Raw genomic sequence first — 12,906 nt, 5'->3', positions numbered from 1 at the left:
GCAGGTCTTGGCTGCCTGTTTTACCCTTCCCGTTCTAGAGTTGGAGCAAAAGAAAGTGACAAACTTTTGAGGGGCCTAGAATTAAAACAGTTAACAGGAATTTAATGAGCTTCTGAGAACTTCCTGGGAATTACCTCCAAATGCTTAAGTGAATAAGTACGGAAAGTGAAGAAAGAGGAAAATACCCAAAGAACTGCCCGAAGCAAAGAAGTCGACTTCTATCAGCACAGCAGTGGTGGTCACAGAGCTGGCAGAACCTTCTAAATCTTGCAAAAAAAATAGTTTTAGGTATAGGAAAACATACATTCTCTTTTATACCTTGTGCCTTTGGGTGGAAAAATTAAAAAAGCTTTGGAGAAAACACAGGCAAGTGTTAGCTGTTGCCATAAGGAAGAAAGAGAGGAAAACTTAGGAAGTTATAAACAAGTTGGTATTTTCTTTTCAACACGTTCAGCAAAGAAGAGGGAATTGGAGCTTGGTGGTGGAGGCAAGGTGTGACTGCCTCAAGAGCAAAACAGTTGTTTGGGAGGTAAACTTGAGTGGGATTAAAGGCTGAAAAGGTCAGCTTCTGGGGCTGAGAACTGGGGCAGTCAATAATGGATTGATGCTTTCACTGAGCTTTTTTCTCTATGTACTCTTCAGGCTAGCTTAACAGATGCAGTGTCTAGCAAGTATTGTCCTCCAGGGCTAGTCTCCAATTTTATTATAATGATATCAGCTATTGGGAAATTGTACTTGATGGAGAAAGTAGCTTTTTCTCATTTCATTTATATCCTACATGATTATTCTTGTTATATTTGATTTACATCTGTGCCTGTGGGAAGAGAATCAGTCAGTGGACCAAGGCTTTTTTTGGTTCATGCTGGAATTTAAGATCCTTCCTTTGTTCCTAACTTTAGCTACTCATTTAAATGAGCTATGCAAGTTTCCTAGACCAGATAGACACTTTCATAAATGTGAAATTTAAAACAGATCCAAATTTTACAAATTTCACAGTTTTCAGATTCAATTTGTGGGAGGTATGAAAGTGAAAAGGGTCAACTCCAAGAAATAATACAAGCTCCTCATGTAGCCTATTCAAAGCATTATATCTATTGAATGAATCACCTTAAAACCAGATCACTTTAAAAAACCAGATTATTTACTTTAACCATCAATAAAAACTAGTTATCCTCAGAACTGAGAAGTTTTATTTGGGTTATTCACCACTCAGCAAGAGGACAGATTTAGATGTGGTATAGAAGGGAGATGGTATAAATGTAGGGAAATCAAAAAGGGGAATCCTAATTTCCAAACTGTGAATACTGTGCAAACCATATGGTTTTAGCAGATATTATTTTTAAAGTATGGAAATGCCTTCTTTTCTTTAACTGACCTGACCCTTCATCAGTAATTTTTGGATGGCCTTTATTCCATTCAAGAAAGGGAATACCATGGGGTAACCCCCAAAATAACCAAGTTATAAACAGTTGGCATGTCTGATTCATAGAACATTCGAGCCTGTCATGTTAAGTTCATAGGACATTCAGTCTATGAGCCCTAGTACAGGGCTCTGGAGTTCTCAGAAGTTAAATATGAGAAGCCTATGACATTGTACTATTCATTCAATTTATCAAAGATAGTTTTTCAAACACCTTTATCACTTTTGTCCAGAAAGATGGCGTGATTTTTCTCCTATGGTACTGATTTTATTTCTGACAATTATTCAATTATTTTATTTTGGGTTTTTTTTTTTTTTATTTTTATCAGACTATTTTGGCTGCAGGAATGCATCCCAACACCCACAGATGCCATTTAGTGCTGAAATTCAAGCACTGGATGCCTAATGCCAGAGATGACACCCACTCACTAGGAATATTTATGCAGAGATACGGGCACGGCCTGAGCTGTGAACATACCTCATCCTCAAGAACACTCTGGCTTACATTCTCAACAGCTGCTCTGAGTCATAGCAGGCAGACTTCCCAAGGGATTTCACAATGCTTCAGGGCAGAGACTGGTTGTATCTTCCTATTTAAAAAGCTCCAGCCTGCCCAGAAGAATTGAGAAAGAAGGGAGAAAGTTGAATGTATCAGCCTGAAAACAAGGAATAACCAGAGATGAAAGAGTTCTTCCTTTCTCAGTTCAGTGGTAGTGATCCCCAGGGCTAAACCAGGATGCTCCTCACTTGTTTTGTGCTCTCAGTACAGTTGCTCTGAAGTTGAAACCAATATGCATTGCAAGACTTTTCCCCCCACTTTTTCTATCTCTAAAAGGTGAATAAAGTGTATGGTGTAATACTACACTTTTCTAAGCAAAGTGGAGAGGACATGGAGTGGCTTATTTCTTAAATGTTGGTTCTCTTAGAATGTTGGTTATATATTAGAGAAGGTTAATAACCAAAGAGAAGGCTTATTATTTATGTTATAAAAATCTCTTAGCTACCCCAGAGTGTGATTCTGTGCCTGATTACAAAGCGGTTGCAGAGAATGCAGGATAGGTGCTATTTTTTTAATATTTACAGTTTGGTAAAAGTTAATGGCTTTCTCAAATAATTTGTTGCACCAAAAAGAGGTGCATATAAATGAAAACAGATCACTCATTATCTGCTAGAAGAAATTGAGGCATATTTGCCATTTATATGTTGTAGAATGCACTAAATTTGCACACGCTACAATAAGGACTGTTTAGGTTGTAGTACTGTATTCAAAATTAGGCTGGTGTTTGGTTTCCTGGATGCTCTTTTCCTTCCCCTCAACTGAAGCCCTTCAACCTTAGTGGAAGAAGGGATTTGAAATGCTCTCTTTTTACAGGCCACATTTCCTTATGGGTATGTTTGCATGGACCATTGCAGTTTTTCTTTGCAGTCACCCAGACCCCTTCCCTTTCCTTTACATGTTCTGTGATGGAAGCCACTTAATTGTGTTTGGTATCTCATGTTGTCCCTGTGGGAATTACAGCAGCTGTGTGTATGATGATGCACTGAACTTTGGTTTTATATGAATATTTAATCAAAGTTGGGGTACCAGACCAGTTTCTGTAAGAGAATAACAGAACCAGTTTCTGGAACAGAGAAGTCATCCTGAGGCATGGCTCTGTTTCAGATCTCTATTGAAAGTACACAAGGTGTAGGAACTTCTAGCACATGGAAGGGTGAGTGTCACTGAAAAATCGCTGTCTTAGTAAATGCCAACATTTTAGTGGAGAGAACAGCACTATGCATGGACTACATGAGTATGCATTGCCAAAAAAAAAAAAAATCCTGCCTTTAGCTTTATTCTAGCTCCTGCTTTCCCATTGAGAATCTTGATAATGGAAGTGTACAAAGTTATCATTAGTAATAGTGAATTTCATGAATATAATCACAGCCAGTACATGCTTAGGATATAGATGAGTTACACAGTGTATCTCTATCATTGATCATGCATGTAGGATCCATTAAAATTTATAAAACAGTTTTCAATGGTTAATCACATTCCAGACACACTGTGAATATAATGAATACAAATAATGTGTATGAGGGAGAAGTTGTTTAAGAAACATATCTTTGTTTCTGATCAAAACAACAGAAGAAATATCATTTATCTTATCGCCTTCAGCTTTGAATCAAGTCTTATAATTTTGAACAAATTAACTGCAAACTGATAAGACTGCAGCGCTACAGGTGTGCAATTAAGGCACAACAAAAGAGGGTTTATTAGACTTTGAATGTCATTTGGAAGTTTTAATTGCCTTTGCAAGCTAGGGGAAAGTTCATTCTGAACATTTTACTTATCTTCCAGGAACCATAATTATGTCAGAAGAATTGCAAGATGCTTTAGATAATATTTATGATGCTAGAATTCCAAAACTGTGGTTTAGGATTTCCTGGGAGTCAAGTACTTTAGGATTTTGGTTTACTGAGCTTCTTGAGCGAAACCAGCAGTTCAGCAGCTGGCTGCAGGATGGCCGTCCAAACCAGTTCTGGATGACAGGATTCTTTAATCCACAGGTAAGATTGCCACGTTGACCTTCATAACTTCTGAGTAACAGCTAAATTAGACCTTGGGAGAACTTCAAGTTGACTTAATATTGACTATGCGAAGTATAATCTATATTGATTTTTTAGCATAAATATAGAATGAAACATCTTTGGTATCTACTGAAGAAATCTTTGCTAGAACAAAATAATGCTCCTGAAATAATGAAATACATCTTTTGGCTGTTTAATTATTGTGAGGAAATTGGGTAAGTACATGCTTTCACATTTCAACTTAATCTTCATTTTTTTTGCCTCTTCTCTACTATAGTAATCTGTTTTTATTTATTGCATGAAAATCCCTCTGAGTACAACACAAGATAAGTTCCAGAACTTTGACATAGGAAGAAGAGATTTGGACTTGGTTCTCAATCCTTGCAAATCAGTTCCTTGAAATGGAAGGTTTGTTATTCATACCACCCCAGAATTGTGCCAGACAGGGTCTGCAGAGACATATAAAAAATACAGCCTCTCATCTGCACCATCTAAAATAAAAACCTGGCATGAAATGAAACACAAAAAGGGAACAGCTGAGAGGAGAGTTAAAAGAAGTAAAGTATACATACCTAGATGATGTGTAGTTTCTTTGCAGAGCTATCCACATTCGTTAAAGCTTTTTATGATTCACAGATGTTTGTGGGAAGTGTGAGTTGTGGTAATGAGTCATTGTGAGAGTATCCAGCCAACAGGTTTCTATGAAGCCTTAGGAAAGAGCTATTTTAAAGATCTATTTTAATCTCAGTACTTGTTAGCAATGCAAAAGCTAGCTTAAACAGCTGCCTAGAATAGAGAAAACAACAGTGGCAAATATTCTCTAGGACTACTGCTGGGAAATATCCATCTATCATCTATCCTGGATGTGTGTCAGCTGTCTGCTGGTACAACTTTATAGCATGGAAGGGGGCTCACAGAACCCCTGAGCAAAGAGTTCTTGAGTAGCAGGGAGAGGAGTAGGAGTTCTAATAAAATGATTGTGCTTCCACACTTGGCTTGCTAACGACACACTGATAGCAGCAATCTAAAACACTTCTAAGTAACTTTTGCAATGGTCAGGCTGGATGCAACCCTAACAGCCTTTTGGCTTTGTTGGTGTTTGCTTTTGCACTACAGATGAGCAAAAGCTGATAGAAATTTTGTACTGGACATTTCAGCTGGCTTTTTTGTGCTCGGGGGTTGTGTCAGTTCTGAAATTTTGCCAGCTCAAATTTGGCAGCCTACATTTTTTTGGATCAAAATAGCTGAATTTCTGAAAAGAGCTGCCAAATAATCAGTGTAAAATGTCCCCAAACAAATTGTGATTTAATAGACCATAGTAAATGAGAAAGCCTCTAGAAATACAAAAATTACACCCTTCATAACCCCTAGTTCCTAAAGTCCCTAAATACATTGTGTGCAGAGATTAAAAAATTTATTTGTGCTGACAATCACAAGCTTAAGAATCAGATGGTTATTGTAGTCACCATTTTCTGTAACCTAGGCTGTGGGAGTGGCTCATTCTAAAAAAGCAATTCACTTGAGCAAAGACTAATTTTCTATTTAATTAACTATTATTTTGTTAATAGCCATACTACTGTGTTTAACATATTCAGAATTTCACATATTCAGAAAATTGATTTTTGTCTTCTTAAACGAGCTGAGGTGATGAGGTATTAGTGCTGCAGTTCTAATGGCTTGTTTGTAATACCTGAGAAGTTGTCAGAAAAACTCTTTCATTTGTGAGATGAAATGCAGCTCCTAAGTCATTTTCCTACTTGCATGTATCTCACTGTTAGCTTCACAGTCAATGGATAAATGCCATGGATAACGCAAGGCAATAAAATAGATTTATAGCACTGGGAAAACAAGGCATTCTGGCAATAAAAAATAATATAGGACCAGACTCTGCCTTCTCTTGGACTGTTTATACACTAGGATAAATTCAGTAATTTCACAGAAGTTAATCTTTATTTTTAGTGATATAAATGAGGGCTGGCTCAGACTTCTATGCAAAAGAAACCTGATGCCCCATGTGTGTCTGCACTGGGCCAAGATAACTGGGGTGAAAAATGCAAGAAATGCCATGAATTTTCTTCCCTCCTGGAAGTTAATCTGAGGTTACTGGATTTTTTTTTCATCAAAAACTTGACATTAGGTGTTTCTCATTTCTACCTCCCAATTTCCACTTAGTGGCTGACACTGTTTTATTGTTTCCTTGTTTGCATCTCCGTATCCAGTTCCTGTCACTTGTCCTATATATAGATTTTAAGCACTGTGAGGCAAAGCTGTCTTTCTGGTTGTGTAGTACTCAGCATAATGACACCTCAACCTACTTCTGTGACCCTTAGATGCCAAAGTAATGTGAATACTAACCAGAATATGAAGCAGAATGCCTCCATTCCTCAGTGTCCGCTTAATTCTAGCAAACCTGCTAGTTCTAGCAAATCTGCTCTATATTTGCAAAGTGCCAAACAAGGAACCTCCAAAGTAAGGTAAAGGAGAGAATATGATTCTGAGAGCAAGACTTAACTGATTTTCATGGTTTTTTGTCATAACTTCCATGTGTGTCTGCTTTCCCTCACTAGAAGGTTCAGAGTCAGTTCACATGAGTTGTTATATGGCAAAGGGGCAAAGCTTTAGCAGGTTTCCGTGAGCTGGACAGGGAGAAATTGAGGAAAGGCAAACACACAAATACAAGAAAAATACCAAAAACCTAACCAACCAACCAAAACAAAACAAAAAAAGAAAGGCTTACCAGAAACTGAAACAAATGTCATGGTAACTGGTGCATTATGTCCCTGACGGAGGATTTTGGGATGAACCAGAACCTCAGCTGTACAGTGGCACCTCAAGCCACTTGATTCTGTCTTGCTCTTTGTTGTGTCATACACCCACTCTGGAACACCCAGCTGGGCCTCCAGCTCACAGCTGCAGTCTTCAAATGCTGTCTCGGATTCATTCAAATGAGCAGATAAGCATGAAAAGTCCCATTGCAGAAAGAGTATAGGTCCTGCAATCTCTAGGAATAATCTGCTATCTAAACCTTATCCCTGAAGACAACTCACAGCTTGGAGCTTACTTTTATTCTAGTGTTTCCATGGTGCCTTTGAACTGATTCCCTTAATACAGTCATGGCTCTGTCCTCTTCAGGCTCTTCTTTCTTTAATATTTCAGTTTATCTGGGATCCAGTAGCCCTCTGGGGCCTTACAGCAGTGAACACTTAATGTATTTTAAACTATTGGTTCTGGCATGTTTCTACAAATTAAAATTCCACAAATTACTGCAATGATTCTGCTTTCATGTAATGGCATTTCTGATAGAAGAACTTGGCCTTTAATCCTGTCTCCCTCAGCAATACACTGGAGTTCTCAACCACTTTGAATGCAATTACCATTATCTGTGCTATCACAAAGCCTCTTTGAAACACTTGTCCTGGGGTCTCTGGTATTGTATTAATGAGGAGCAACCAGTGTGAGTTAACAGAAACATCTGGGTTCCTGAAAGTCATCTCATGGTCTCATAACTTGAAGGGTATTGCATTCTCATAACTTGAAGGGCAGTGCATGGCGACCAAGTGCTTGGAGCACTCCAGTCCTATCAGCCAGAGACTGGCCCCTGCATTCAGTAGACAATTTGCTGATTTTCCCACATCTGACTTCTTTCCATTCATTTGGTCCTAATGGTTAGCTCAACAGAGCATCCCGTTCTGTGAATATTGAAGAAAAAAACTCTTTCAATTTCCTCATTCAATTCCCTCCTTCCCATCCTGATTGCTTCCTTGCTGTGCTGTTGGCTCACCGATTCCCACCTTTGTGTGTTCGTCATGTGGCTCTCTATCCCCCCATCTCTGTCTCCAGATGCTTTAGTTCCCTGTTCTGAAATATGTCAAGAAATTTCCTATTTCCTAGGTGTCCTTTTCATTGGTCTTGCATATTCAATTTTGTGTTTTATTTGTTCACCTCCTCACGACACAAATGGGTTACCACATCTACAGCATGACCACTGGAACAGCAAAGGAGTTTGCCCTCCCATCTCTAAGGACTAAGGCACTTCCCATGTACTGAACTGTGCTTTCCCTGTATCAGGGAAGCTTAAAAGCATATTCAGCCTGGCTTGTCTTTTGATAGTTTATACCAATCTCATGAGATTGTAGCTCTCTAGAAGAGAGAGTTAGTTTTATTCTGTGCTGCTGGAGTGCTCTGGCTTTATCTTGCTGTTGTCTAAGATACTATGTTATTGTAGTATATAAAGACTTAACTGAGCAAAGTGTCAGAGGCATTTCAGTATTTAATGGCATGATTCCACCTGGTACTTCCTTTGTGTTCTGTAAGGGCTTATTTGTTGACTGAAAAACATTTCTTAAAACGTTTAGTATAAAAAAGATGAATAATATAGCCAGTGTTAGAGAAATTAGAAATCACCTGTGTTTGGAATCTCTCAAAACACATTAATCTGGTATATAATCACATTATGTTCATCTCTCGATCTGGTTGGTTGTAAAAAAAGGCATGAGAGGTGAATTATACAGACACTTCTGATGTATTGAGTAAGCCAACTTGGGGGCTGCTTAGCACCAACATGTGCACACCAGTCATGTATGGATGCATGGTACTGGATTTACACTACCAAATTTAGTTTATATGCCCATGAAATTCTGTGGAATGAGCTTTAATATAGCTGGTGTCACTTACATAGGAAAAAAAAAAAGTTTTAAATGGTTTAAATTCAAGGCTTTAAAAAAAATCCTCTCTGCCATATTCCTGTGTGTCTCCTTAGGGATTCCTAACAGCCATGAGGCAAGAGACAACTCGCATGAATTTAGCCAAAGGGTGGGAGCTGGACAGTGTTGTTTTATGCAGTGAAGTGACCAAGATGATGAAAGAAGATGTTGTTGGGCCTCCTCCTGCTGACATCGGTGGGGTTTACATACACGGCCTATTCCTCGAAGGGGCTGGCTGGGACCGCAGGAACAGCAAGCTGATCGAGTCAGCACCAAAGGTGAGGATTGAGTCAGTGTAGCAGGCTGGGGCATATTGCATTTGCTCTGGGAAAACCAGGAAGAATGCTGGTGCCTGCAGCAGCGGTTTCACAACAGGTTTTAAGAGGGTAACCAACACTAGCGGTGCTGGAAAGAGGACAGACTCTTTACCTGCCAGAAGTGAACAAAAAGACTTCTGTCAGAAAATGAATTTAGGATGCATAGCACTACAGCAGACCAGATGCTGGGCTTCTTGGCTTCAGGGGCCCCAGCAGCAGTTATGTTTGAATAAAATAATGTACCCCATAGCCAGTCTTCTTTTGACTGACCAAGGGGGACCTTATCAAAGCTTCCAAAGCCCTGGGCTAGGTTTGATATGGAGGTCATTGTTTGGTTGACTAGAAATCCCCAGTGTTTGTGTTTTAATATGAGACAGAGTATTAGTTCTGGGCTTATGCTCAGTTATCCATGCATTGAGTTACATTTTACTGATGTGACTAAGCAGATTTAAAATCTGGCTATGGAGTAATGATTAGATACTGTAGTCACGGTCCAGGGAAAGTTGTCATTGTTTGCAGTGGCACACTTTTTCCAAGCCAGTGCTAACTGTCCTGGAACTGGAATTGAGGTAATTCCTGTCCATAGGTAAAACATTTCTGTGTCTGGCTGAGAGAAAATTTTCCAAACCAAACCTTGCCAGCTGTAACTTCTATTGCCTGGTTTGTCAAAAGACGCCTTCAAACATGGAGTTTACTCAAGTGCTCTGGAGTGTTCAGCAGAGTTCCATGTTGCTCTTGGATCTGGGTCTGTTTTATCTCCTGACAATGAATACTTTATCTTGGTGGAAGACCTGAGGTGATCTAGTTTGGATAAACACCAAGATGCACCTTGGATGTTAGAAGCTCCACTGTCAGCAGTATAGAGGTTTGCAGCTTGGTTTTTGTAGCTCTAGTCCTGACATTCAGGAAAAAGGAGGTGGGGAAAAAATGGGAAGCACCAGTGAAAGGAGCAAAGGAAGGGGGAAAAGGCAATGGTTGCTGTCTCTCCTAGAACCACCCTGACATTTTTCCATCTACCTCCACAGCATGCAGATTTCCATGTTTCTACTTTTCTGCTCTCCTTTCCTTCCAACAGGCTTCCTAATGGCTGTTGTCCCTGAGCTGCCATGGGCCTAAAGTTAGTGTCAACGTAGTAGTGAGTGTAGGACTTAGTAGTGAGTGTAGCAGTGAGTGTACTCTCACCTGTACCTCTGCTGAGTTGCTTTTGCTGAAGGCCATCACTGAATCTAGCTCTAGTCTTAAGAATTCAGACACTCTGTCCTGCTTCTGTACTGCTGAGCCCTGGGTATCTTTTAACCTTCTCAGGTGCTGTTCACGAGCCTTCCCGTGGTCCACGTGTATGCGGTGAGCACAACAGCACCGAGCGACGCGAGGAGGCAACACGGAAATGTGTACTGCTGCCCTGTCTACAGAAAGCCTCGGAGAACAGACCTGACCTACATCTTCTCTTTGTATCTGAGAACAGTGCAGAATCCTAATCACTGGACTTTGAGGGGCGTTGCACTGCTCTGCAGTTCGAAGTAAGGATGGACAGCTATGGAAGAAAGAGCCATCAAGTAGGATGAAGCTGCAGCCAGTGTTGCATTGTTATTGTCAAAGTGGTGGCTGCCTTCTCACAGTGGGGTGGGAATTGGCAGGTGATACATAGAGATTATGTTAGTTGCACATAAATTACTCTGTTCACAGCAAAAATACTACATTTATTTACCCTGGGAATATCAGAGGGAAAACAGCTGCAGGTGTAAATTTGGCAACTCTTATAAAGCAAGTGAGAATATAATCAACTGACTTGTTCACAATGGAAGCACTGCATTGAAAAGTGCTTATGATAGTGACAACTGCTCTGACATCTTATGGTGGTTCTTTTGTAGATGTTATCTTTCTTTTTAATACAATAATTTTTCATAATATAATTATTTTAAATTCAACTTTGTAGTTAAAATCTCATCATCCATAGCATTATTAAAGCTGTAATGACAAGATAATTAAATGCATGGTAAAGTTTTATGTTTATCTGCATGTATTTCAATATACAGCTCCTTTGATTTTGCATTTCTAAACTTGCTGGGTGGTTTTACTAATGGCTGCAACCATTTGCTTGAACAGTCACTTTTTAATGCAAACAATCATAGAAACAGAAGTGTTTATCTTTGCACAAGGACCTTTTGCACCTATTAACTCATTTCTACACCTATATCCACTTGTAAGGAAGGTGTGCACACTCCCCATTATTAGCAGGAAGAAAGGTTTTAAAATTTGCACAGAGTAAACACATCTGAACACCATTTTTGCTCTATTAGTACTCATTCTGTTTGCATTAGTGCCTGAATCTTGCAAACTCAAACCTCTTAACTCCTTTTTGTTCTGTATTTTGCATCAGTTTAGTTTAAAAAAAGAAGACGACACACAGTCCATACTTCACCTGGAATGGTTGAAGTACTTTTGTGTTAACCTCGATTGCTGTCTACCCTGTAACTATAGGATGATTGATGCTTCTTTTAATAGACAGATGGCTATTGGCAGAAAATGTGTTTGGCTTCTTTCACTAGCACAAATTCAAAGCAAAAGAAGCTGCTGTTGAATGTTATGAAAGAAGGGCTTGCAGTGAGGACTTTGTTAATATTTTTTTTCTCCTTGTAAACACTTTTAATTTTTGTATAGAAAGTGTCCAAGAAAGTAGTTCATCCCTTTGCATAGCCAGTTTTACTCTGCAGTTAGCAACTGCGAGGTTTATTCCATGAGGAAGTCTGATATTCACACTCACACCCACAACGAATTACAGAGTGCCAGCTTTCTTCTTGGAAGACAGAGCAGACAGGGACAGGGTCCCTTTTTTCCATTTAGCTAGGAGCAACAGTGCCGGCAAGATTATCGTTTCAAATGAAACCAACTGTTCCAAAAAAATACACCAGACCTTCTTGCTGTGCAGCTGTACATCAACCAATTTCATTGAGATTTTTTTTTTCTGAGAAGGCTGAAGGATTTGGCTTCATGATCATTGATCTTGGAATTTATGAAAAAGATGGGGGAGACTTCAAGCAGCAAAGGTCTGTGCTGTTCCACAGAAACTGAGGTTGCAAACCATAGCGCTTTCCCCCTCCTCTACCTTTATGAGGGGATATGGAGTAATTTAACTTTGATCTCTTGGTACATGTAAAAGTCAGGTCAGTAACAGTGATAGTAATTTAATATAAAAAATGTGCATTGAAACTTTTGCACAACTGAAGAACTCACTACTTGCTATGAAACAAATCATGCTCTAATTGAAACTAAAAGTAAACATTAAAAAATAAATATTTGATAGACATTATATCTGGTGCTACATGATATGCTCCATGGAAACTGCATCACTTCTTTTCTTTGTCAAGCAAAATGAGAAAATTAAATGCTATATGAAGAAAATCTATAGGCAATGATGTTCCATCACATAGTGTTCTGCTGTATAAAAATGCAAAGAAATAGCTTATTTGAACATCAAAATTTTCATTTCAATAACTAAACCCTGTTTATCAGTTTAGAAAAATGTCAAATCTTGCAGAACAGAATGCAGGCCATATGACTGAAGAACCAGAAAAATCATACAGTATTTCACTGAAGATAGCTAGAATTTTATACAGAACTGACAAACATAAAGTGACTTTGCTCCAAAAAGGCTTCTTATCACTAGTAAAGAACCCCAAACAAAACATTCAGTATATCCTACAAGCAAATGCTCTTTCCTTTTTAGCGGAGTGAAGATGAACAATTTACTATTGACAGACATGTGTTCCTTTCCCTCTCTCCTTCTCTTGCTCTATCCTGCCCTTCCACTCAGTGGAGTTGCTGCTCCCAATCTGACAACATTAATTTGATTTGAAATGTCACTGATATAGTAAAACATTGACCTTCCCCAACC

At 39.0% G+C, this 12,906-nt stretch overlaps 1 protein-coding gene across 1 annotated transcript in view; it reads left to right on the top strand.

Annotated features, from left to right (window-relative positions):
- The window catches only part of LOC136563371 (dynein axonemal heavy chain 5-like), a 149,426-nt gene extending 138,411 nt beyond the window's left edge, over nt 1–11,015 (top strand). The window contains exons 75-77 of the mRNA XM_066560715.1: nt 3,762–3,970; nt 8,751–8,972; nt 10,317–11,015. Coding sequence (XP_066416812.1) covers nt 3,762–3,970; nt 8,751–8,972; nt 10,317–10,535 — 650 coding nt within the window. The 3' untranslated portion in view covers nt 10,536–11,015. The remainder of the gene's footprint in view (nt 1–3,761; nt 3,971–8,750; nt 8,973–10,316) is intronic.
- The last annotated feature ends 1,891 nt before the right edge of the window (nt 11,016–12,906 follow it).

Source organism: Molothrus aeneus, chromosome 1 (genome assembly GCF_037042795.1).
Source record: "Molothrus aeneus isolate 106 chromosome 1, BPBGC_Maene_1.0, whole genome shotgun sequence".
In the NCBI taxonomy this organism is placed as follows: Eukaryota; Metazoa; Chordata; class Aves; order Passeriformes; family Icteridae; genus Molothrus; species Molothrus aeneus.
The sequence above is the reverse complement of the archived record's forward strand: the minus strand, read 5'-3'. Positions and strand labels throughout refer to the sequence as shown.